The following is a 27714-nucleotide window of genomic DNA, read 5'->3' on the forward strand; positions in this document are numbered from 1 at the left end:
GCCATGTATTTAAGATTTAGCCAGTGAATAAGAGTCGACTAGAAAAAAAAATCTTGGATAGAAGTATCTGTTTTCTAGTGAGTTACTATATCCCTCGGTACCATATGACGACAGGCACAAGAACATACTTTACACATTCTCAATCTTGGTTTCTTGTTTGTGTCAAATGAAGTGAGTTTGATATTTTGGGCTCATATTGGTGCAGGTATGCATGTTCGATTGCTGAATGGCACCTCATGTGGAACTCACATGGGTTGGCACTTTTCAGCCACGAGGAAGAAAATGAGACCTCGGTCATTTTGGGGAATAAGAAGCTCGCGGGTTTTGGATGATACGAATTGAATGATGTTATTGTCTTTTGAGGACGTCATTAAACTCTGGCAAGTTCACTGGTTTTTTATGTAGATTGTTTGTTGTAAATCTCTGGCAAAAAAACAAGAAGAAGAAATATTTGATAAAAAAAATAAAATAAAATTGATGGGTGTGCCAACTGCGGGTAGTATTTTGTGAAATTTCTCCTCTTTTTTCTTTTTTGGCTCAGGCAGGTGCAGAAATTTGACTGAGAAATGACGTTAATTGTAGGATAAACACCTTTATATAAAAATACACCACCGTTTGGTTTGAGTGATATGATAAGTAATCCACAGATAAGTAATATAATGTAAATTAAAAATAAACACCTTTATATCATATTTGTGACACAAAACTTGATTTTACTAAAATTTAAAGGGCCATGTATTTAAGATTTAGCCAGTGAATAAGAGTCGACTAGAAAAAAAAAATCTTGGATAGAAGTATCTGTTTTCTAGTGAGTTACTATATCCCTCGGTACCATATGACGACAGGCACAAGAACATACTTTACACATTCTCAATCTTGGTTTCTTGTTTGTGTCAAATGAAGTGAGTTTGATATTTTGGGCTCATATTGGTGCAGGTATGCATGTTCGATTGCTGAATGGCACCTCATGTGGAACTCACATGGGTTGGCACTTTTCAGCCACGAGGAAGAAAATGAGACCTCGGTCATTTTGGGGAATAAGAAGCTCGCGGGTTTTGGATGATACGAATTGAATGATGTTATTGTCTTTTGAGGACGTCATTAAACTCTGGCAAGTTCACTGGTTTTTTATGTAGATTGTTTGTTGTAAATCTCTGGCAAAAAAACAACAAGAAGAAATATTTGATAAAAAAAATAAAATAAAATTGATGGGTGTGCCAACTGCGGGTAGTATTTTGTGAAATTTCTCCTCTTTTTTCTTTTTTGGCTCATGCAGGTGCAGAAATTTGACTGAGAAATGACGTTAATTGTAGGATAAACACCTTTATATAAAAATACACCACCGTTTGGTTTGAGTGATATGATAAGTAATCCACAGATAAGTAATATAATGTAAATTAAAAATAAACACCTTTATATCATATTTGTGACACAAAACTTGATTTTACTAAAATTTAAAGGGCCATGTATTTAAGATTTAGCCAGTGAATAAGAGTCGACTAGAAAAAAAAATCTTGGATAGAAGTATCTGTTTTCTAGTGAGTTACTATATCCCTCGGTACCATATGACGACAGGCACAAGAACATACTTTACACATTCTCAATCTTGGTTTCTTGTTTGTGTCAAATGAAGTGAGTTTGATATTTTGGGCTCATATTGGTGCAGGTATGCATGTTCGATTGCTGAATGGCACCTCATGTGGAACTCACATGGGTTGGCACTTTTCAGCCACGAGGAAGAAAATGAGACCTCGGTCATTTTGGGGAATAAGAAGCTCGCGGGTTTTGGATGATACGAATTGAATGATGTTATTGTCTTTTGAGGACGTCATTAAACTCTGGCAAGTTCACTGGTTTTTTATGTAGATTGTTTGTTGTAAATCTCTGGCAAAAAAACAAGAAGAAGAAATATTTGATAAAAAAATAAAATAAAATTGATGGGTGTGCCAACTGCGGGTAGTATTTTGTGAAATTTCTCCTCTTTTTTCTTTTTTGGCTCAGGCAGGTGCAGAAATTTGACTGAGAAATGACGTTAATTGTAGGATAAACACCTTTATATAAAAATACACCACCGTTTGGTTTGAGTGATATGATAAGTAATCCACAGATAAGTAATATAATGTAAATTAAAAATAAACACCTTTATATCATATTTGTGACACAAAACTTGATTTTACTAAAATTTAAAGGGCCATGTATTTAAGATTTAGCCAGTGAATAAGAGTCGACTAGAAAAAAAAATCTTGGATAGAAGTATCTGTTTTCTAGTGAGTTACTATATCCCTCGGTACCATATGACGACAGGCACAAGAACATACTTTACACATTCTCAATCTTGGTTTCTTGTTTGTGTCAAATGAAGTGAGTTTGATATTTTGGGCTCATATTGGTGCAGGTATGCATGTTCGATTGCTGAATGGCACCTCATGTGGAACTCACATGGGTTGGCACTTTTCAGCCACGAGGAAGAAAATGAGACCTCGGTCATTTTGGGGAATAAGAAGCTCGCGGGTTTTGGATGATACGAATTGAATGATGTTATTGTCTTTTGAGGACGTCATTAAACTCTGGCAAGTTCACTGGTTTTTTATGTAGATTGTTTGTTGTAAATCTCTGGCAAAAAAACAAGAAGAAGAAATATTTGATAAAAAAAATAAAATAAAATTGATGGGTGTGCCAACTGCGGGTAGTATTTTGTGAAATTTCTCCTCTTTTTTCTTTTTTGGCTCAGGCAGGTGCAGAAATTTGACTGAGAAATGACGTTAATTGTAGGATAAACACCTTTATATAAAAATACACCACCGTTTGGTTTGAGTGATATGATAAGTAATCCACAGATAAGTAATATAATGTAAATTAAAAATAAACACCTTTATATCATATTTGTGACACAAAACTTGATTTTACTAAAATTTAAAGGGCCATGTATTTAAGATTTAGCCAGTGAATAAGAGTCGACTAGAAAAAAAAATCTTGGATAGAAGTATCTGTTTTCTAGTGAGTTACTATATCCCTCGGTACCATATGACGACAGGCACAAGAACATACTTTACACATTCTCAATCTTGGTTTCTTGTTTGTGTCAAATGAAGTGAGTTTGATATTTTGGGCTCATATTGGTGCAGGTATGCATGTTCGATTGCTGAATGGCACCTCATGTGGAACTCACATGGGTTGGCACTTTTCAGCCACGAGGAAGAAAATGAGACCTCGGTCATTTTGGGGAATAAGAAGCTCGCGGGTTTTGGATGATACGAATTGAATGATGTTATTGTCTTTTGAGGACGTCATTAAACTCTGGCAAGTTCACTGGTTTTTTATGTAGATTGTTTGTTGTAAATCTCTGGCAAAAAAACAAGAAGAAGAAATATTTGATAAAAAAAATAAAATAAAATTGATGGGTGTGCCAACTGCGGGTAGTATTTTGTGAAATTTCTCCTCTTTTTTCTTTTTTGGCTCAGGCAGGTGCAGAAATTTGACTGAGAAATGACGTTAATTGTAGGATAAACACCTTTATATAAAAATACACCACCGTTTGGTTTGAGTGATATGATAAGTAATCCACAGATAAGTAATATAATGTAAATTAAAAATAAATAAGAAAAAAATGTTAATACATTATTTGATTTGATTGATAGATTATAATTTATTTAATTTAATTGATGTAAAATTATTAATTAATAAATAAATAAATAATATGACGAAAATAAGACGAAATTGATTGAGATAAGTTATACATAGATTGATCGAGTGAATTAATGATACAAATCTTGAATATTGTTGCTCCATCTTGATGGTTTTTGGATGGTTTTTGGATGCTTGACTTGATTGATGTCTTTATGATTTGTAGTAATCTTTAGCATCTCGTGGAAAGCAAGAAATTCGAAATTCACTCGAAGGAAGAAGTACAAAACAATATTATTAGATACACGTACAAAGTAACATCACCTAAGAAATTGTGTGGCAAAAAACTCGAAGCCACTACTACAACCTCAAATCCATTAAAAGAGAACATTGAAAGACAATGCAAAAATACTGATAGTTGGTTCGATTAGCGATAGCTACTATACACCGGATTATACATACAACTCTCCGCGTACTTGACAAGATCCTTGGGGCGTGGCAGCCTGGAAGCCAAACCTGCATCGCCAGAAGAAATAATTCCAACCCCCCCACAAATTTTTATTTTAAAATAACATAACATACTAACTTCTTTACTGAGCAAAGAATTCATCGACAAGAACTTACCAAGTTCGTATGCCTTAGCAGCAACTTCAGCTGCAATGTGGGCAGAAATCTTTCTAATGTTAGTGAATGGTGGATATATCAGTCCCTTGGCATAGTTCTCTTCTGTCACTTGAGCTGCCAAAGCTTCCGCTGCAGCGATTTTTTTTATTTTTTTTTAAAGTGAAATCGAAGCATTATATATAATGCATTTTAAAAACTCTGTGGAATACTTACAGGCTGCCAAGAGCAGATCATCATGTACACGTACTGTACCAGACATGATCAAACCCAAACCGAATCCAGGAAATATATAAGCATTATTTGCCTATGAAGAAATGTGCTGGTATTAGAGTAGAGGATGAAGCAAACAAAAATAATGCTTCTTTAGGTTGTAGATATTAACCTGACCAGGCACGAATACTTTCCCATTGTACTCGACTGGATCAAATGGACTTCCACTGGCAAAGATAGCACGCCCCTGCAAGTGATATTGCACTATGAAAACTTTTGGTATGAGCGCATAGGAGTTGAGTCGAGCTTTAGTGGTAGTACTATCCTTGAATTTGCCTCAATTAACTAACAGTTTGTCTACTCAATGAACACTCAAAACACAAATTTTATGTTCTTGAGACCTAGTTTATAGAATTTGAAGGAGGAAAAGATCCATTTACCTCACTCCACGCATAAGCTTCTTGAGCAGTACACTCTGACTGTGAAGTTGGGTTTGACAGAGCAAGAATCAGAGGTTTCTATAAAATTTTTTTTTTTTTTACACATCGTTAGACCATTAATCTTAGCACATAAGTATGCATTTCAAAGGAGCCAACGTAACCTCATTTAAAGAAGCCATGGTCTCTACGACTTCCTTTGTAAACGTTCTTCCAACACCCGAGGTTCCTATCAGAACTGTTGGCTTTATCACCTGAAATTAGTGGTTTTATATTAGTAGATATCAAGCAAAATAATCAGCAATTCAAGACACGATCTTCCCACCTTAACTGCATCCCCAAGTTCTTTAACTGGTTCATGATCATGAGCCCATGGTTTCTTGAAATGCTGAAGGGACTCGAGACGAGAACTCACAACTAACCCCTGTTGCCATAAATACAATATGCAATGATAGTAAACAATTTTATTTGGTCTGAAGGGATGATGATGTCTGAAAAATGATCATTTTGTACCCTAGAGTCCACAAGCCAGATTTTCTTCCTCGCCTCTTCGACTGGAGCATTTGTCTGCACCCATGAGTCAGAAAACTCAACCAAGAAGCATAATTTATCATGCACTATTTAACAGAGTTGACAAAAAAGCCATACCCTTCTGGATATCTCAAGGGCGATAAGTTCAGCTATACCCGTCCCAGCCTTTAAGAAGCCAAACATAGAAGTAAGATCAAATGATCTCCAATAAACCGATTGCCACATTCAAAGTTTATTTTGCAAATATGGTATGAGAATTAACAAAAAGCATAGGATGTAGAATAAACATAAAAATTTAATGTAATCAAACAAGGGGAATGAGAATTCAAGAGCAAGTAAATGTATTCTAACCTCTCCAGCTCCTAGGAATAAGAAAGTATGATCAGCTAAAGTTCCACCGACAAGTTTCAGAGCTGCGACTAGACCCGCAAGAACCACAGAGGCTGTACCCTGGGATGCCAAAAAAATTATGATATTCTTGACAAAGGGGGAACCTTTTAAAACCAAACAAAAGCATCAGCAGATCACTTTTACCTGGATGTCATCATTGAATACGAGATGAGTTGTTCGGTATTTGGCAAGTAGCTCAAAGGCATTATGGTTTGCAAAATCTTCGAACTGACCAAATCCATGGAAATTTGAAGCAAGTAAGAACTCGAATATCAATGATTGAAATGTGGCAAAAGAACATGCCCCACCTGTATCAAGACCTTCTCCCCATAGTTCTGCTTGAGTGCAGCCATGAACTCATCTAAGAGGTCGGCGTATTCCTGAAACCAAATTGGAGGATAACTTAAACATTTCCGTATTCTTATTTTCCAAACGAAATTTTGACAAGAAAATTAGGAATTATTTAGACCTGTCCGGTGGCTCTATTTTGCCTGAGACCAATGTAGAATTCATCTTCCAGCAATTTCTGGTTATTTGTGCCCACATCAATGGTAATAGGCAGGCACTGTCAGGGGAGCACACGAAATTATCAGAGAAAGTTAAGCATATAAATTAGCTCGAGCAAAAGACAATCAGATATAAGCATAAGCAAGTGCTGAATTATTTATTTAGCTAAAAAAGTGAGAGTTGTGGTTATTACGACGGAGGGACGGACTCCTCCAAGTGCAGTATAGAGAGCTAGTTTTCCTACAGGAATTCCCATACCCTGCAACAATTTTGAACATTTTCGTATGTGCTTAGTAAGAAATGAAGCATATATATTTGAAACAAAGATTAATTTCACCTGGCAGCCAAGATCTCCAAGTCCTAAAATACGCTCTCCATCGGTTACGACGATAACTTGAATGGACTTGCGAGGCCAGTTTTTCAAAACTTGAAGAATCTTCCCCCTGGTTAATGAAGAATGAGCAAAAGAAATAATGGGGGTAAGATTGATTAAGAGGAAAGGGAGTACGTACTTTTCTTTTAAGCTGATAAAGAGGCCCTGCGGACGCCTGAAAATGCTGCCATACTTCTGGCAGGCCTCACCAACCGTGGGAGTATAGACTATGGGTAGAAGTTGCTCAACATGATCAATGAGAAGCTTGTAAAACAGCTTTTCATTTCTCTCCTAGGGAATGAATGAAATCACAATTAAAACCAAAACAATGCATGTTGTTAATAATGAAGCTAGTGTTTGTACCTGAAGATCCATCATGGCCATATAGCGCTGCAATGGCACTTTATAGTCACGTAGAGTATTCATAAACCGCTTCTCCTGATGATGAGAAAAAAGTAATATATATATAGTTATTTATGAAAAGCAAAAGAGTATATATTATATATATAAATATGATAGATAGATAGATAGATAACCAACCTGAAGGTGTTGAGAAAAGATAGTTGGAGGCAAAAGACCAGTGAGGTAATGGGAGTCTCTTTCCTTTTCAGTGAAAGCCATTCCTTTGTTGTGATGCGGATCGCGCAATAAGCTAGTCCCACTACAGATATATGAATGAATTGAATTGAATTGAATTGAAGAGGTAGCTAAGCTAGGTTGTGTTGTACATGTAAATTCAATAACCTGGCAATGGAAACAGTCCATGGGGTGACAAGCTGATCCTGCGACGCCCCGTAAACATCCTTAACACCTCCTCCCACGCCAGCTGCTTTATCATTCTCTAAATCAACAACTACTGATTCGAATGTGCTCTCCATTCGAAATCCAAATCCAAATCCAAATCCAAATGCTGGTCTCTGCAAGATATGAAAATCAATCTGATGTCACAGTAGAAAGAATTGCAAGATATGATATGATATGATATGATATGAGGTGGTTGGTTGAATCAAAGTAAGTGTAGTGTACCCCCACCCACCCCTCTGGAGAGCATAGCATAGAGCAGTGAGATAAAGCCGCAGATTTAACGGTAAACGTAATTGGTAGTTGGAGTGGCCGTTGAACATTTCTTTCTTTCTTTCTTCTATGATATATGATATCAATTTCTTCATTATTAATTTCCCCAATTATATATATTCATTATCAATGCAATTCAATTCGCCAACCAATTCTCAGTGTTCAATACTCAATATATATAATGTATTGTGTAGTTCCAAACTAACAAATTCATTCTATTATATATAATTATTACTTTACTTGTCCTCTTTTGTTTCCAACCCAATCACCCACACGTTTAATTGGTTTTTAATCACTCACATCCAAATTCAAAATTACAATTTTATTATTTGAAATATGAAACCAAATTAGCAGCGCAGGTGAGGTCCACTGCTTTATAACTTTGTTCCGCTTTTGACCCGCAGTTTTAAGTGTGCCTTGCTGGAAGTGGCCTCCCCTCCCCTCCCCTCCCATTTCTTTATCGCAAATAAATAAAACGTGGACAATTTTGGGATATTTGTTTTAACAATAACAATAATAATGTTAGGGCCGGATATATTTTTAAGCCCAACAGGACCCAATACTTGTTAGCCCAGTCCGAATCATCATAATTGTGTTATGTTATGTCCCCTTCACCCGATCCATCCAGTAAAAAAAAATAAAAAATATATATATACGATTATAAAATAAAAAAATATATATATTTATTACATGCTTGCTGGGAAGGAAAGTTGAAAAAACAGATTAGTCCAGTGAATTGAGAGGGTATATGTTGGTTCGTTCGTTCGTTCTCCGTGAAATCAAATCCAGAGGGCTTTCCTTCAACTTATGGATCTTCGTCCCAGGAAGAAGCAACCCTTTTCTGGTTTCACAAAAGCTGAGGTATTTCAATTTTGACCTCTTCCTTGGGACTTCTTTTTTACATATTGATTCATTTCTACTTTCTGAATTCTAGACTTGGCTTGCTTTGTTTGTTGTACGCTTGCTTATCTTTTGTCGTTAATCCATCAGGTCGCCAGAATGGAGCAATTTCTTTATGAATCTAAACAACAATCTCTGGACGACGGGTGCTACAAAAAGTTGGCTAGGGTGTTCAAGTAATGAGTTTTGCTTCTTGCTTTACTTCTGAAAATAAATTCAACTTAACTTCTAATTCTTCACATTATGTTGTTTGCAGCCGTTCTAGTGGTCGTGCTGGGAAACCTCTTTTGAAGTGGACTCAGGTTCTATGTTATCCCTTTACACCTTGTTATTTATTACACCCACCCCCCTGTCTTGGACATTCATTCATCGTGCTGTTATTTGATTTCAGGTTCAAATTTGGTTTCAGAATCATCAACAAAAAAGCAGCTCTCAACAGACCTCATTCGTTCCTGCTGACCCTCAACCTCATAAAGCACATCAAACTCCAAACATACCTCAAGGTGCATTTCTCTATATTCATTGGCAAACTAGAGACAAGTCATATCATTTGTCTACTTTGCAAATTCTATTTTTTTTGGCTTTACATTTGACTTCTGTTTCATGTTTGAGAAACCTTGAAAAGTTATGCTGAAGGTCATGATTATAGAGGCAAAATAAAAATGGATCAAATTATGTTTTTGATAATTGGAATGACAATGCCGAGATGATGTTCGGTTTCTTTTTTTTCTTTTTTGATAAGAATGTTCGGTTTCATTTTAGGGAAAGGGAATTGGTTTCCCAAATTGAAAGTGAAACCACACAAAGTGTTGGGCTTCTGAAGGTTTTCCACGATACAAAATGGAGTGTGGCAATAGAAATGGGTTGGAGCGAGTAACTATAGAGCATGGTAGTAACTAACTGGAAAATCAACCGATTTATATGATATTAGTAAAGACGGTCTAGTCTCCTAAAAAAAATAATTTAAATTGAAGATAGAGTTGTATGCCCCCCCTTATTGACTTATTGTGATTGCATATGAAACTTAAAATAGGTTGCTTTTTTGTGGGTGGATTACTGTTCAAAGGATGTGATCCCTGCGAAATTTTATACGATGGCAGGTGAGAAGGATCAAGAACTGTCTAGGTTGGAATTCGAAGCGAGGTCATCAAAAGATGGGGCTTGGTAAGTCTATAGGCTATATCAAGAGTTCAAAAGAGGACTATTGTTTCCTCTGTCTTCACTCATTTAGCTTCATCAGCATCTGCAACATTCTATTTTTATTTCCATACGGCTGTACAATAAATTTTTGCTTGAACTCACTGACATTGGCAACAGGAGTAGGATTATACAGAAACCCTTACAGTTTTGCAGTCAAACAACTATCACCATTCTCAATTGAGTATCACTTCTTAGTTTATCATTCAATTCCATGTTGCAGGTATGATGTTAATACATTTCTCGCCCATCGATTTCTCAGTTCTGGCGATATTGTGAGTAATATAATTTTGCCACTACAGATAATTATGATGTTGTAAATGCATTTTATCTGCAAGGGTCTATGAAGCAAAGCTTTCAATAGTGTGTTTTAACTATTGATTTGCACATATTCATGAATGGAATGCTAGTTCTGAACTTGGTTCAGATACTCGATAAACTAGTGAACAGAATTTTCTGTTAATACATGCACTTACGTTAATACTGATTTAAATAGCATAAAATGGACGGAAAAAGGTTTATTAACGATTCTAGTTTGACAGATTAATTTCACTGCAGGAAGTTCGTGTGAGATATGTTGGGTTTGGAGCTGAGGAGGACGAATGGGTAAACACTAGAACTGCTGTGCGCCTACGTTCTATTCCATTGGAGCACTCAGAATGCCATAAAGTGAAGGCCGGAGATCTTGTGGTATGCTTCCAGGTATCGTTGAGTCACACATTATACTGGGAAATAAACATTTTTTTTTACTCTTATAGAATATGTAAACGTTATGATGTGATGTCATAAAAATATGAGCATGTTTAACTAAATGGCAGTGAAACTTAGTAGAAAGCTACAAGTAGATTTTGGGATCCTTCAAAGAAACCAATGAAAAGAAATGAAAGTGAATGCAATTTTTTTTTTAATGAGAAACATTGCCAGTGTGGCGGGGGGTTTTGACAGACTCCTACGTGTATATAAACATAAAAAGAGCAGTACAAATGAAACCTAGAGGAGGAAGAGACTAGACCACGACCTCCTCTAAAGGCTATATAACTGAATGCAATTGTTTTTTATGAATATAACACGACATGTTGCGTGGTTTCTTGAGTTAAACGTGACATATTAGTGCATCAGCTGTATCTGCTGTAATTTCAAGGATTGGGGGTTCGAATGTATATAGCATATTTTCATTACATTACATTACATTCTTCTAATCAGGAGAGACAAGATCAGGCCAGATACTATGATGCCCATGTCGTCGAGATTCAAAGGCGACTGCATGATATCAGGGGTTGCAGATGTCTTTTCTTGATCAAATATGATCATGATAATAGCGAGGTAAATGTCATATACTCTAATTGACTCTAATCATGCTCTATCTGATCTGCTTTAAGTTTATATTTTGCTAGGAGAAAGTGCGTCTGAGGAGATTATGCTACCGGCCAAACACAATAACTCAATACAATTAGGTCTCAGAAGTGGTGCTGTGGATCATATTTGGGTTATGAACAAAATGCTTAGGTTCGTTAAATCTTGTGGGCACCTTGTTGGTTTTTGTGAATGTGTATGGATATTTAGCACCTTATAATGCTTGGTGGTATTGCATATCTACATGGGTTTTTATTCTTTAGAAGTGTTGCACTTTTGTCAAATTGGTCGAACCTGCTGCATAGAGATTCTTTTATGATACCTAATATCTTGTGGAATACTTACTATTGACGATTTGTTTTATAGTTAGAACCACTGTGATAACATTTGAGATATTGATCTACGATTATATATGTACATGTGTAATTGTGTATGACTGTATGTATATGCTGGGTAATAATATCACAATGCATTTATGCTTATGCTAAGTTCTCCTTGGCATGAAATTATTTGGTAAGCTCAAGTCCCATCCTCTGGTGCTATGTTTAGCTGGTAGGGATTGTAGTACATGAGTTAGAACCAATGTTACTTGAACTGATGCCATCATCGCCTTGAAAACTAAAACTAAAAATGGAATAGAGAAAATACTGTAACTGGAATTCGATGATTTCCTTAGTGTAGCTGAAGTATGCGTAGGGTTGAAACTTGGGCGGGGCGGTGTAACAATCCCACTAATAATTTACGTTTGATGCCTGCTCGATAATCCATTGCCATTAAATGTGGAAGAGTGGAATGAGTAACGTGATTGCTTGTTGATGCTAGTTTTCTTGTTTGTCCATTTTAGAATCAATCTTCACCTTTTATATATATATATATATATATATATATTCAAAAGTTAGCTAGTAATAATTGAATAAAAGTATCTATCTATGGAACAAACAAGTCAAATCCTCTGTTTGAAGTCCCAGTGGATGAAGCATAGCAAAATTGGAGGGAATGCGATGCGTGAGATTGTCGACTTTCCGAAGCACGGGAGTATCTCTATCTCACATCTGATTTCAATTTTCCTACAAGGATACAAGTAGTAATGTTTTATTTATCACTTAAGCCCATTTATAAGGGTCTCAACTTCCTCGACCCATTTTGGCCTTGTTTGGTATCAAAAGCCAAACTAGAAAATTATTTTTTTATTCAAAAAAAGTGTTTTTTTTAATTTACAAGATGTTTGGATGGTCATTTAAATGCTTAAAAAAAATATTTTTTAAAGTCAAGATTAGAGTTTTTGTCAAAAGCCAAAAATTATAATTTAAAAACATTTTTTTTAACTATCTATGAAATTCGAACGGCCTCTTTATCCTCTAGGAAATGGCAAGCCAAAAGTCTTTGGACGATGATCAATAGCTAGAGATCGATGGCTAGATCAATTCGGCCATTATAAATTCTAAAAAATTACAAATGTTTTTTAGAAAATAAAAAATTGAAAAAAAATATGAATTTTTAAGAAACGTTCTAAAAAAGGTTACAACGTTTCATTTTTAATTACGAGTATTTTTTTAGTTGTGTTTTTTTAGTTTAATTATGTAACGTTGTTAAAATTACGTGTATTTATGTGATTTTTATGCGTAAATGTATTTTTTTTCTTCAATTATGTGCAATTTAACTATTATTTTAAAATACATCTCTTCTGTGACTTCACGTTGATGCGGCTTACAACGAAAATATAAGTAGCTTTGCAATTCGTGGCATTATACGTGACCATGAAGGTCAACCAATCCTCGCTTTTGGTAGGAAGATTAAGCGGCTTCAGTCGATAGTTTTTGCGGAATTAGCTGCTATTGAGGGAGGACTCGTAGCAGCTAGGGTGCATCACTTACAAATACACATTGTCATTTCGGATTTTCTACTAACAATGCAAACAGTCACTAAATCGAAAAAGAATCTTAGCTATTGTGGAGCTCTAGCTATTGTCATTTCTAATTTATTGTCGTAGACTGCTAACACATCACTATGTCATGTTCGTAGATCAACGAATGAAGTAGGTCATTCACTCGCCCTCTTTTGCTGTTTCTTTCCCTACCCCTTTTGTTTGGGAATGCGGGAGTTTTTTTGTTTGGCTGATTGATCTTGTAATTCAAGACTTAATTTGTTTTTTTGTTGATTATTAATATTACAAGATCTTCCTAAAATAAATGAAGAAACTGGGAAATATTTTTATTTTTTTAAAATTACTCAATTTTATAAATTGCAATATGTGTAAGTAATATTGTTTAATTGTATAATGAGTTAAAAAATTTAACGATATGCTTGCTATTAAGCAATTGATCATGTTTGCGAGAAATTTTAGTGTATAGATTAAATTGTCTATGGGCCGCAACCGAAAATGAGATGAAAGTTGAAAAGAATTAGTGAACTACGAGAGTTCGTGGTGATTTAATCTAATTGCAACAAGTTGTTTTGCCATAAAAATTTATTCTCAATTTTTTTTCTTACATATTATGAACTAAAATTATGTGGATATTAATATAAATATTAATTTTATAAAAATAATTTTATAAGCTTGACCTTAAGGCCGCCCCATAAAAGAATGAGCCTATCTTGCTCAGGATATATATTTTAATTTTTACAGTAATAGAATTAGAGGTGTCAAAATGAGTTAGGTCCGTTGGGTTGGTCTGTCCTACTATACAAAATAGGTGATTGAGTTGGTAATTTTTCAACCCGACTAAAAGGTGGACCGGCCCACTTAATGGCGGATTGTGGTGGGTTGCGGGTTGGTCCGTCAACTTACACATTGGACCGTCTCGCCACTTAAAATGGGTGGGTTGGGTTGGTGTTTACCCATCCTGTCTAAAAAATGGGTCGGCCCGTCCCACCATGCCTAATAATGGGTTGCAATGAGTTGTGGGCCGATGTAGTACCCCGTACCCGAAATCAATGATTAAGTGCTAATCAACTCATTAATCTTATTAGTTTAAGAGTAAACGTGATTTAGGATACTCTTAATGGATTAGCGGAGTCCGGATTTGAACCCAAAATGATCAGAAATGGTCCGGAGGGTCAGGCAGAACGGATGCAACGTTCTAGGAACGGATGCAACGTTCGTGCCTTCAGAAATGCGTCACTGCTTACGTACTTGATGTGACATTGGCACCATCGGAAGCAACGATGGTGAACGGACGCAACGTTCATCGGACGAACGGACGCAACGATGGGGAACGGACGTTCCGTTCGTGATCTATAAATAGAAGTGCTGAGATTCATTTCAAAGCACACCATTCACCTCTTCTCTCTCGATTCCTTAGCGTTTTAGTTCAGATCTAGGGAATTCTAGGCGTTCCATTGGGAATTCGGAAGCGGAAGCGCGGTCCAGGCGTCTTAGCGGAGCTGTGGCCTAGTTTTGAGGCTATTGACAGCAAAGGGCTGACGATGGACGCATGTATAGCTTTTGCTTCTCAAAAATATTTAGGAGTATGCAATAGCTTAGTTAAGGCTTATAGAGCACTTTAATGATAGTAGTATCATTTGGCAATGTAGTACAGACTATAGACGTGAACTTATTGCTGGTAGAGCTTGCCTAGTATTTTGAGGTACGAAAGTACTGTTCGAGATATCCTGATTGAGTATGCATGTATTATGTGACTGCATGATTTATATGCCATGATTTTATGCTGCATCCATTTGCATCTTGAGCTATCTTTTTTGAGATGTCTGTTAGTAGAGTTTTACCCTATCCTGTTAGTGGATGGACTTCTATCGATTTGGGTCCGGCGTATCCACATGTACTCGGTATGTGAGCTACCTCCTGAAGCGACGATATATCGTGCTACATACCAGGGCCCGGTCTGTCTTTGTTATTCGATTCTTGACCTCTAGTCAGTAGGCGGTTAACTTGCATTCATGTATACTCATACTCTCGTGCTGAGCGTTTTATGCTCACGTCTCGTACTCTGTGTTTTTGGACACCCTATTCCATGGGGCAGGTTTGCGATTGGACGAGGCGGGTGGATCCAAGAGGGGCTAGACAGTGGTTGGCCAGCTGGAGCTTCGTCTAGGTTTTTATTCTGTTGTTTTTGTATTGATACATCTGTTCGATTTGGTTGTATAATATTTGGGTATTTATAGATTCCTTTTCTTGGGTTTGTATTTATAATTACGGTTTTCGCAGCTTATTTTTGATTATCTGTTTGATTAAGTTAATTGCATTCCTAAGTTCTGTTTAGTAGGTGATTCGGGTAAGGGTCACTACATTTATGGTATCAAAGCATGCATAGTATTCTTGGGATTTAGATTCTGCATAAGATAACCGCGAGGAGATTTTTGTAGATGGCAGATCGGTATGATCAGAGTTCTCATGGCAGTATTGGTGGACGTTGGGGCGATGCCGACCGGGAGCGTCGTCGAAAATGCCATCATCGTCGTCATGACAAGAACCGTTTCAGTGTGCGCCGATTTTTGCAGATGGGTCCTAAGACCCTGATTGGAGGCGAGTCTTCGGAGGATGCGGAGAACTGGTTAGACCGCATGGAGACGACTTTTCAGACTTTTCACTGTACTGAGGAGCAGAAGATGGAGACACTGGGTTATCTTTTGGATGGGCGAGCCCGTAGGTGGTTGAGGTTTACTTCTACACCCTTTGTTGCGGCGAGAGGAGTGGCCACCTGGGCCGAGTTTCGCACAGCTTTTCAGAAGCTGTATTTTCCTCCTGCACTCCGTCAGATGAAGGCGGGTGAGTTACTGAGCTTGCATTAGGGAGCTATGTCTATCGAGGAGTATCAGCAGAAGTTCTTTGATCTGTTGTCTTATTGCCCCGAGATTGCGGATAGTTCTGAGATGAAGTACAACATGTTCCTTTAGGGCCTTAACCCTGAGATCCATGACCGTGTGGCGGTCGGTGATGACATATCCTACGAGGGTTTGGTGAGCCGTTGTCACCAGGCGAAGGATAGCATTCGGCGGAACATGTATTTCTCTCAGTCGAGGCCCGCGAGTTCTTTGGCTCCCCGTGCTCAGTGTATTAAGAAGTCCGGATCTACTTCTTCTTCCTCTGGTTCTAGGGGTGTTGTCCGATTTGGGAAGAAGGACAAGTGCGACCACTGTGGGAAGAACCATCCGTCAGCAAGTGCTGTAGAGCTTCTGGAGCTTGTTTCCATTGTGGAGAGGTTGGTCATCTCTGGAGGGATTGTCCAGTATCTGGGGGAGGCGGTTCTGGTTCTGGTCCAGGATCTGGTTCTCAGGCCACCGTTCAGCAGAGGTCGCAGGGACAGTCTGCTGAGAGTTCTCATTTGAGGCCACGGGCTTCTGGCCAGGTGTTTTCCCTGAGACATGATCAGACAGTGGAGGAGAATGAGAAGGTCATCGCAGGTACATTTCTGCTTTATGGTATACCTGATCTTGTACTTATTGACACTGGTGCATCTCATTCCTTCATTTCTGCACGTTTTGTTAAGAGGCATAAGTTACCATGCATTGCACTAAACGCAGTAGTATCTGTTTTTACTCCGACGGGTCAGTCTGCTTTAGCTAAGCGCTAGTGATGGGTTGCTCTTTAGAGTTCGAAGGGAACATTCTGTTAGCAAATCTCATGGTCCTTTCGATGGATGACTTCGATTGCATTTTGGGGATAGACATGCTGACTACCTATCGAGCTTCAGTGGACTGCTATTAGAGATTAGTACGCTTTCATCCGGAGAGGAGTGATAGCTGGTTTTTCTATGGAGAGGGAGCGCGACCCCCGATGCCTTTGATATCAGCTTTGAGAGTCTGTCAAGCTCTGGAGTCTGGCGGGGAAGGCTACCTTATTTATGCAGTTGATTTGTCCGCTAAGAAAATTGTGTTAGAGAGCATTTCGATTGTAGATGAATTCCCAGATGTATTTCCTGATGAGATTCTGGGTTTTCCTCCTGTTAGGAAAGTCGAGTTTGGCATAGAGTTGATGCCTGGTACTTCTCCTATTTCTCGAGCACCGTATCGTCTGGCTCCGTCAGAGATGCGAGAGTTGAAAAATCAGTTACAGGATCTTTTGGACAAGGGGTACATTCGTCCTAGTGCATCCCCTTGGGGAGCTCATGTTCTCTTTGTGAAGAAGAAGAATGTGTCTATGTGGTTGTGCATTGATTATCGGCAGCTGAACCGAGTTACTGTGAAGAACAAGTATCCTTTGCCTCGTATTGATGACTTGTTTGATCAGCTGCAGGGTACTTCGGTATACTCCAAGATTGACTTGAGATCTGGATATCATCAGATGAAAGTCCAAGGTCAGGACGTAGCCAAGACTGCATTTCGTACTCGCTATGGGCATTACGAGTTTCTAGTGATGCCATTCGGATTGACTAATGCACCGGCTATATTTATGGATTTGATGAACCGCATCTTCAGGGAGTATTTGGATAAGTTTGTCGTGGTTTTCATTGATGACATTCTGGTCTATTCGCGTAATGCGGAGGAGCATGTTTCTCACTTGCGACTGGTACTACAGACTTTTCGGGATGAGCAGTTGTACGCCAAACTGAGCAAGTGTGAGTTCTGGATGGATCGAGTGGTCTTTCTTGGCCATATCATATCCAGGGAGGGGATTTCTGTTGATCCGAGCAAGATTGAGGCTGTGCTTAATTGGTCACGTCCGACGACGGTTGCTGAGATCCGTAGTTTTCTGGGTCTAGCAGGATATTATCGTCGCTTCATCTTGAAATTCTCTCAGCTAGCCCGACCTTTGACGCAGCTTACCCGCAAGGGTGTTGATTTTGAGTGGTCCTCCGAGTGTGAGGATAATTTTTGCGAGCTTCGATGACGGTTGACTTCTGCGCCAGTGTTGGCATTACCGTCTGGTTTTGGAGGGTATGTGGTTTACACAGATGCTTCTCTTCAGGGGTTAGGTTGCGTCCTGACTCAAAACGGACATGTTATCGCATACGCTTCTAGACAGTTGAAGCTGCATGAGGACAATTATCCAGTCCATGATTTGGAGTTTGTAGCTATTGTGTTCGCTTTGAAGATCTGGCGTCATTATCTGTATGGCGAGAAATTTGAGATTTTCACCGACCACAAGAGTCTCAAGTATTTGTTCACTCAGGCGGAGCTGAACATGAGGCAGAGACGTTGGATGGATTTGCTTAAGGACTATGATTGCGAAATTAAGTACCATCCGGGAGTTGCTAATCTCACTGCTGATGCTTTGAGTCGCAAGGTGTGACTATCTGCACTTTAGACTTGTTCGATGTCTAGTGCGATCGAGGATTGCTGTTCTTCAGGGTATACCTTTAAGCATAAGAAAGGTATGCAGAGTATCCAGATGTTTGCGATATTATCTGAGCCAGCTTTGTATTCGCGAATTCGGGATGCTCAGATGTCTGATTCGAAGACCCAATGTTTGGCTCGTCTAGCCAACGAGGGTAGTACGTCTGGATTTCACTATCAGTCAGATGGTTTTCTGTGTTTGTCTGGTAGGCTTGTGTTTCCGGAGGATGAAGAGTTGCGAGAGAAGATCTTGTCTCAGGCACATCGCACTAAGTTGAGTATTCATCCGGGAAGCAGCAAGATGTACAAGGATCTACGTACTCGGTTTTGGTGGAAGGGAATGAAACGCAATGTGTATCAGTATGTTTCGAGATGTTTGGTGTGTCAGCAAGTCAAGACAGAACACCGACGACCTGGAGGTTTGCTTCACAGTCTGCCTATTCCTGAGTGGAAATGGGTGTTTATCACGATGGACTTTGTGACCCATTTGCCGGTATCCTCGAGGAATTGTGACGCTATCTGGGTTGTGGTGGACCGACTCACCAAGTCAGCTCATTTCATTTCCTATAGCCGAGAGTACAATGTGGATCGTATGGCTCGGTTGTACATTCAGGAGATCGTTCGACTTCATGCAGTGCCTGTGAGCATTGTCAGCGATCGAGACCTAGGTTTACTTCTAGATTCTTGGGGATTGTTCAGTGTGCGATGGGCACTACACTCAGCTTGAGTACTGCCTATCATCCGGAGACAGATGGTCAGTCAGAGCGCACTATTCGTACTTTGGAGGATATGCTTCGAGCGTGCGTTATGGACTTTGGTTCAGCCTGGCAGGATCATTTGCCATTGATTGTGTTCGCGTGCAACAACAACTATCATATTAGCATTGGGATGGCACCGTTTGAGGCATTGTACGGAAGACGTTGTCGTACTCCACTCTTCTGGGAAGAAGTGGGGGAGAGACAGGCTGAGGGACTGGAGTTAAACCAGCAGACAGCAGATGTTGTTGATCAGATCAAGAAACGAATTAAGACTGCACAGGATCGTCAGGCCAGCTATGCTAATACTAAGCGGAGGCCTTTGCAGTTTGATGTCGAGGAGAAAGTATTTCTGAGAGTTTCACCTTTCCGTAGGATTATCAGATTTGGCCTTAAGGGCAAGTTGTCTCCCAGATTTATCGGTCCGTTTGAGATTTTGGAGAGCATTGGCGATTTGTCTTATCGGCTAGCTTTGCCACCGTATCTGTCCAGTATTCACGACGTGTTTCACGTATCTCTGTTGCGACGGTATGTGGCGGATCAGTCTCATATTCTACAGCCGTCCGAGGTTCAAGTGTATACTGACTTGACTTATGTTGAGAGACCTATTCGTATCCTGGATCATAAGGATAAGGTCTTGCGAAGCAAAGTCATTCATCTGGTTTTAGTTCAGTGGCAGCGTCGAGGCACCGAGGAAGCTACTTGGGAACTGGAGAGCAGGATGCGTTCAGAACATCCTGAGTTATTTTGATTTCTGTTTTGAGATGTATTCAGTTGTAAAACCTGTAAACTCTGATTTTGAATAAAAGAATGTTTCTGCATCATGTTTTTTATCCAGTACTTAAGATCTGTTTCGAGGACGAAATATCTTAAGTAGGGAGAATGTAGTATCCCGTACCCGAAATCAATGATTAAGTGCTAATCAACTCATTAATCCTATTAGTTTAAGAGTAAACGTGATTAAGGATACTCTTAATGGATTAGCGGAGTCCGGATTTGAACCCAGAATGATCAGAAATGGTCCGGATGGTTAGGCAGAACGGATGCAACGTTCTAGGAACGGATGCAATGTTCGTGCCTTCAGAAATGTGTCACTGCTTACGTACTTGATGTGACATTGGCACCATCGGAAGCAACGATGGTGAACGGACGCAACGTTCGTCGGACGAACGTACGTAACGATGGGGAACGGACGTTCCGTTCGTGGTCTATAAATAGAGGTGCCGAGATTCATTTCAAAGCGCACCATTCACCTCTTCTCTCTCGATTCCTTAGCCTTCTAGTTCAGATCTAGGGAATCTTAGGCGTCCCATTGCGAATCCGGAAGTGGCAGCGCGGTCCAGGCGTCTTAGCGGAGCTGTGGCCTAGTTTTGAGGCTATCGACAGCAAAGGGCTGACGACGGACGCAGGTATAGCTTTTGCTTCCTAAAAATATTTAGGAGTATGCAATAGCTTAGTTAAGGTATAGAGCACTTTAATGATAGTAGTATCATTTGGCATTGTAGTGCGGACTATAGGCGTGGACTTATTGCTGGTAGAGCTTTCCTATTATTTTGAGGTACGAAAGTACTGTTCGAGATATCTTGACTGAGTATGCATGTATTATGTGACTGCATGATTTATATGCCATGATTTTATGCTGCATCTATTTGCATCTTGAGCTATCTCTTTTGAGATACCTGTTAGTAGGATTTTAACCTATCCTGTTAGTGGATGGACTTCCATCGATTTGGGTCCGGCGTATCCACATGTACTCGGTATGTGAGCCACCTCCTAAAGCGACGGCATAGCGTGCTACATACCAGGGCCCGGTCTGTCTTTGTTATCCGATTCTTGACCTCTAGTCAGTAGGCGGTTCACTTGCATTCATGTATACTCATACTCTCGTGCTGAACATTTTATGCTCACTTCTCGTACTATATGTTTCTGGACACCCTATTCCATGGGGCAGGTTTGCGATTGGATGAGGCGGGTGGATCCAAGAGGGGCTAGACAGTGGTTGGCCAGCTGGAGCTTCGTCTAGGTTTTTATTCTATTGTTTTTGGATTGATACAGCTGTTCGATTTGGTTGTATAATATTTGGGTATTTACAGATTTCTTTTCTTGGGTTTGTATTTATAATTATGGTTTTCGCAGCTTATTTCTGATTATCTGTTTGATTAAGTTAATTGCATGTCTAAGTTGTGTTTAGTAGGTGATCCGGATAAGGGTCATTACAGCCGACCTGCCCCACTAGCCTGTTTTGATACCTCTAAATACAAAAATTCTTTGTTTTAGTAAATAAATTCGATTATATGGATTCTTATAATACGTCATTGTGCTATCTCATATTAAGGAAAATTCGATGCTCACTACAGCGTGAGGTTTTTATTGGCTTAAATCACGTGGATCCCACATAGAGATGTAAACGAGCCGAGCAGTATTAAGCTTGGGCTCGGCTCGTTAAGTATATGTCGAGGCTCAGGCTCGGGCTCAGGTCCCCACATAATTTGATGTGAGGTCACATGATTGGCCAATAAAATGCTTCCACGTTATCCATGAGATAATACCCCATGGATAGCATGGACCAATCCCATATTAACTACCTCATGAATAGCATCGGCCAATCTCATATTAAGATGATAATGAATACAAATTAAGCCCCCTCTCCTAACTGAAAAATATAATATATACATATATGTATACATACATATATATATATGTATGGTACATTAATGGTCGTATTTTATTTGCTTCAAATGCACCGCATTAAAACCAATAATTCGATATAGCTAAAAAGATTCATGTCTACCTATCCCTAGGCATGCTCCCCACGTAGTACACAATTAAACACACATCTATTATATAATATATATATATATATATATATATATAACTTTGAGAAATCCACATTAATAATGGACTGTTTATTCTTTTTATGATTAAACGAATTAATTAATTAAGTTTTATGATTTTTTCAATTGTATAACTTTGAGAAATCCACATTAATAATGAACTGTTTATTCTTTTTATGATTAAACAATTAAGTTTTATGATTTTTTTACTTGGTTTTAATATATATATATATCAGTAATGATCACCTGCACTCTAGGATGCAGGATTTTTCGTGTGCGACCACTAAAACTCGGAACCGGGTTTTAGTGTTTTTTTTACACTAAAATCTGGTACCGGGTTTTAGTGGTCGCTCACGAAATACCCTGCACCCTAGGGTGCAGGTGATCAAAATTAATATATATATATATATATATATATATGGGGTTTCCAATTTTTGTTTTTATGAGATGATATACATGTATACCTAATATTATATGAGTAATACAACCAAATTTGTACAACAAATATACACCATAAAAAAATCAATACAAAAATTTTATTTATCAAATCTCATAATACATTGAATACAAAATTTCACGATATATATAATGTCAAAATATAACAATATAATAACAAAAATTTACGATATAATTTTTGTAAATATCGTTGTACCTCTAACATTATTCATGATCATATAGCTATTTGAATATGAAAGTTCAATAAATTTCATCTAAACGTTCAACAAGTGATCGTGAGATACAACACTTTTGACGAAATAAAGAATCACATCCAAGAAAAACAAGTTGCGATTAGTTCATGAAGCGCTTGATTTAATTATTTGCACTTCGAATTCTCTTGCAATATCTTATATGTTTTTCTAATGGATTTTACATGCATGCCTATTATTCATTTCTGTGTGTGTTTAATTTGTATACCGCATCAATGGTTTGCATACTTTTCTGCCCCAACCATACATACATACATACATACATACATACATACATACATACTGATCATACATGTATATGCCCCTTTAAGATTTAGTATATATTAAAGAGATTTCAATTGGTTGTGGTTAAAAGTACAAATACACTTGAATGGCATTTATATACATTGGTGTGATGCATTATTACTTGCACATGCACCACTTAACCACTACGTATCTTTAAGCTTTTGCCCTATTGTGTGATTCCACGAAGCCTACATTAATGTAGTTTAAGAATCAACAAATTTTAAATATTTTTTATTAAACAAAATGTAAATATTTTTTATGAAACAAAATTTAGTAGCACGACTCATGAATTAATATAATGAGTGGTTGTTGGGGTGTAATTATATTAGTATTAATTTGGGAGTAATTATAAAGTGGGTCCTTTTGTCTAATGAGTTTCTTGAAAAGAGAAGTTCTGCTCTACTATACATTATTAATTAATCATTAATTAAGGTGGCTCGCTTCTTTATGTTAAGTGGGCACAATCGATTAATTCCCACCATTCGACTCAGAACTAATACAACGAGATTCATTCTTCACAAATTATTACTACTCCGGTGCTCCTAAATAAGAATACATGTTAACACTAGAAAAAAGTTGAGGTAGACGTGACAACCTTTTCAAATTAGATCTTTTTTTTTATCGTGGTTTCGTAACTAAGCCGGTCTCGTACACACAATAAACAGTTCGTGAATGGGCGTCGACAAAGTTTTTCGACGTAACCTCTCCATGTCTGAGTCAATATATATAGGACAATATGCAACAAAGTGTGCAATATATTGCATGTGTATGAGATTGTGTATATTCTTGTTGTGTTAAGAATGAATGAAACCACCCAAATTGAAAAACTAAGAAGATTTGTTTTTTTTCTGAATTCAAAATTTTATCTTTATCAAAGATTGTTTACTTATCTTGCTAGATATGTGAGTATCTAGATAAGAAATAATACATCTGATTTAACATTTCTCCACCTTGGTCTTCGGGTCATCTTTTTTGACCCATCTCAATCCCGGGTCTTGACCCGAGCACTTACGAGGATATCAATATATTTGTTTTTTTTCATAAATATTTAAGAAAATAATGGAAAAAAATAATTTATATAAAAAAATTATATTTTATTTTTTATAAAAATATCAACACATTTTTCAAGATTTAATTAATAAAATTATATTAATAAAATCAAGAAAAATACAAGTAATTGTAAAAACTGGGCTACGTATTTGTGTCAGCCAAATAAAAAAAGAAATCTATATATAATCAAAACGGAGAAAATATTATTGAGAAAAAAAAAAACTATGAGTGCAGTAGAATTGTCAAATAAGCGAGTTTGTTTATTAACGTGATATGTTAATTTGACTTGTTTGTTAACTGTTAAGCGATTGACGAAATTGATTTAATATTGAAGCAAATTTAGATAATATGGAGTTACAATGAATATATCAAGATTCATGTAATTCAAAATAATGGTCCCAATTAATTGATAATGTACATCACATTCTTTTCGTAAAAAGATTTCTATTCTTGCTTTTTCTTGACTTTAAATATAATATATGACTATATATTTGAGACAAATAAAAAAAACGTGAACTATATAATTAGGACATATAGAATATAATAATTATAATTGGTCACTGCATTTATCATATTTGTTTTTTTGCTGCGCTTAGAAATTTATTTAGTTGTTTAGCTGGTTTTTCATCTCCAAATGTTTTAACTTTGGACAATGGCGATGGCCATTCAGTTTATTCCTTTATTATTATTATTTTTTTATTTTTCTCCCCTGAGAAAAGGGTGGTGTGAACATGTGGACTTGTTTGAACACAAAATCCCACAAAACGAGACAAAGACTACTAAACAGGCAAACAGGTGCCACTTTTCTTGGAGTTACGGGGATTTTTTTTTTTTATTTTTCCAGATCTAAAACAAATTTTTGAAAGAAGAAAAATTCTCCCATCTTCATCAAAAGCAAGAAAAAGACACCAAAATATCTTCGCTTTCCCTGTTCCCCATCGGAAACATTTGCTTTTCCTTTATTATTAGCATCTCAATTTTTGCTTCCCATTTCAATCTTGAATCGTCAAAATTAATTCTCCGTACTTTTTCCTTTTTCTGTTGCCTTTTGAAAGAATCTTGTATACATTAGTTAACTGAAATAAATATATATGATATAACAATTTCATTATTATTAATTATTAATTCTCAAAAGAGGAAAAAGTAAAGAATAATAATTAATTATATATAGCACAAAACAGAGGATCACACAAGAATAAAATATTTAATTTCGAAAATAAGCCTAAGTAGCTTCATTTGATACCTTGGGATCAAATCAAATTAATCTGTCCGCTTCTTTTGCAACTTAAAATATTGCTTTGTCCTTGATCATAAAAATCCAAAGAGACTATTGAATGTTATTGACAAAGTTTGAAGTAACAAATGAAATGAAACCACATAACATTAATGATGGAGAGATTTATGGAATATTGAAACGAGGGACAGTAGCATGATCAGTACGTTTTGAACGAGTAGTCTCATAGACGGGGAGTTGGTCATTTGCAAACACATCGAGCTCGAATAAGTCGGAACTGGAGTCGCTGAGATCTTCATCTTCATCTTCTTCACGATGATGCTTTTGTGTAGATTTTCTTTGACGACTCATGTGAATTAATGATCCCGGCATCAAAGCATTAATATGAATATTGTTTGTTGCGGAACATATACAATATTTATGGGCACGATCAGAGTGATTCCCAATATTATTATTTTTTGGCTGCAGCTGCTTCTTGTGGAAAAGAGAGTTGAGAAAGGTGGTGAGACGGCCTCCCGGAGAAATTGGCTGCTTCACTTTCTTCAAAATCTTGGATTTGAACTTGATCATATCATGATCATCTTCACGGCATTTAGCTGATGCTGCAGGGGCAGACGACGACGACGTTCGAACTGGTTTAATTGTTTGGGAGTACTTGAAGAAGAAATTATCTTCTGGCCAGCTGATTGTTGTTTTACTTTTACTACTAGTCTTGAATTTGTGGTGATCATCATCATCATGATCATCAATGGATCGGTAGATTTGGTCGAGAAGGGTGGAGGAGAAAGATGGCTTGTTCTTGGAATGCCTTGAATATTTCTTCTCTTCCCAATCACTCTTGAACATTTTATTTTTCTTAATCAAAATATTGGATCGAATGGAATAGGCTATATATATATAGCCTCAGCGCTATCTAAACCTTCTCAACTTAATTATATACATATATAAAAGTTTTCAGCTGCTCAACCATTTCCACTTACCTCGTCTCCGACCACTAAAACTCGGTACCGGGTTTTAGTTGTTTTTTTTTTATTTTATTTTTCGCATCACTAAAACACGGTACCGGGTTTTAGTGGCCGGGGACGAGTTGGGCCGGACATCATTAGTTGGGCGGCTGAAAATTTCTATATGTATATATATATATATATATATATATATATATATATATATATATATATATATAGTGATACCCCGGTGAAATATCCCGAATTATCGCCAAATCCGAGTGGTTGTCAAAAGCTCGGGTGCGGAGAGATTCCCAGATTGGTAGGTGAGAGAAGATCAGGGAGAATGAGCCCGGGATCCTAATCCCGAGAAGAAGTACACGGGAAGAAATGGCGCCCCGACAAAAATAAGAAAAGAGAACCCTTATAAAGAAGAGTATTTCCTTGCCAAGAGAGCTCTTCCCTTCCGAGAGAGCCCTTCCCCTGCCAGGAGCTCTTCCCTTGCCCGAAGAGTCTTCCCTTGCCAAGATCAGTTTTCACTGGCCAGACCAAGGCATGAGCCCCGTAGCATGGGTACTGTAAGGGAATAGGGGTTGCACATAAACAGTTTGAGATGTTGTCACAAGGTGTTGACAACACCTACAATAACACCTTGAGTAATTTGCAGCGAAATATAATGAAAGCGTAACTAAAATAAACAAGCAACCAATAAACAGACTCAATTGATTTGCAGCGCCTCAGGGCAAAACTTCACTAGAAAACTTCCACAGAGTTTTACAAACCCTAACACTAGTGATTATTGTAAAATTCAATTTCTCAAACCAAGTAAGAAAATAAATAATAAACGTTCTCCTAAAAGCATTCTATATGAAATAGAATAACGAAAACACAGTAAGGAGAAAAACAATGTTGAAGCCAAAATCGGACGAGCAGCACACTTCTTGTTCTCCAATCTTCAAGTGTTCTACACGGCTTCAAGTTGGCACAGCTTCAACTAAGCTTCAGAGAGGTCTTCAGCTTTTTCACAATATACGTAATTAGGTTCTCACGTATTTTTCTCTCTATCAATCTCTTTTCCTTGTATACGCCTATCTCAAATAAATAGACCAAGAATCCTTCTTCAATATGTTTCCTTGTAGGCGTAGGATTCCTTTTTATTTGATCATATCAAATCTACACAAATAAAGAAAGATAAATATCAGATATCATATGATAAATATTCTAATCAGCTTATCAATATCGTAAATAGGAAATAAATCACATAAATAAAGATTACTTCATGCCCAAGAAAAGAAAAAGATATTAAGTAAATTCTTTTTAAAATAGGATGATTTTAAGGAATAAAATATTCCTTTCAATCTCCCCCTTTTTGTCTTTCTGGACAAAACACATTTAATTTACAAACAAATCAACTAAACTCCCCCTTAATCAAAACTCCCCTGAATAGATTCT

General features: G+C 37.5%; 3 protein-coding genes across 4 annotated transcripts; 1 reads left to right on the plus strand and 2 right to left on the minus strand.

Annotated features, from left to right (window-relative positions):
• Window positions 1–3919: 3919 nt before the first annotated feature.
• LOC140867228 (NADP-dependent malic enzyme-like) lies at window positions 3920–7712 on the minus strand. The gene is made up of 19 exons (XM_073272304.1): window positions 7441–7712; window positions 7237–7357; window positions 7060–7134; window positions 6836–6987; window positions 6661–6766; window positions 6517–6582; window positions 6286–6381; window positions 6125–6196; window positions 5961–6044; window positions 5778–5876; window positions 5544–5591; window positions 5409–5462; window positions 5221–5319; window positions 5060–5149; window positions 4899–4976; window positions 4631–4705; window positions 4462–4552; window positions 4249–4377; window positions 3920–4140 (listed from the first exon to the last, which is right to left on the minus strand). The coding sequence occupies exons 1-19, from the start codon at window positions 7572–7574 to the stop codon at window positions 4052–4054; spliced, it is 1758 nt and encodes a 585-aa protein (XP_073128405.1). The 5' UTR covers window positions 7575–7712; the 3' UTR covers window positions 3920–4051.
• A 768-nt stretch (window positions 7713–8480) lies between these two features.
• Window positions 8481–11633, plus strand: LOC140865442 (protein SAWADEE HOMEODOMAIN HOMOLOG 1-like). Of its 2 annotated transcripts, none has more exons than XM_073270091.1 (9): window positions 8481–8631; window positions 8761–8846; window positions 8927–8972; window positions 9062–9173; window positions 9771–9834; window positions 10091–10142; window positions 10426–10569; window positions 11071–11190; window positions 11262–11633. In XM_073270091.1, the coding sequence occupies exons 1-9, from the start codon at window positions 8578–8580 to the stop codon at window positions 11319–11321; spliced, it is 738 nt and encodes a 245-aa protein (XP_073126192.1). In that variant the 5' UTR covers window positions 8481–8577; the 3' UTR covers window positions 11322–11633. The 2 variants fall into 2 exon arrangements, with proteins under 2 accessions (XP_073126192.1, XP_073126193.1); XM_073270092.1 differs by having other exon boundaries at window positions 10426–10557.
• Window positions 11634–25483: 13850 nt separating this feature from the next.
• On the minus strand, window positions 25484–26217 carry LOC140861322 (protein BIG GRAIN 1-like A). Its single transcript, XM_073264331.1, has one exon. It carries the CDS (start codon window positions 26162–26164, stop codon window positions 25484–25486), a length of 681 nt encoding a protein of 226 aa, XP_073120432.1. The 5' UTR covers window positions 26165–26217.
• Between the last annotated feature and the right edge of the window lie 1497 nt (window positions 26218–27714).

The sequence above is a fragment of the Henckelia pumila genome, chromosome 4, assembly GCF_033568475.1.
Source record: "Henckelia pumila isolate YLH828 chromosome 4, ASM3356847v2, whole genome shotgun sequence".
Taxonomy (NCBI): domain Eukaryota; kingdom Viridiplantae; phylum Streptophyta; class Magnoliopsida; order Lamiales; family Gesneriaceae; genus Henckelia; species Henckelia pumila.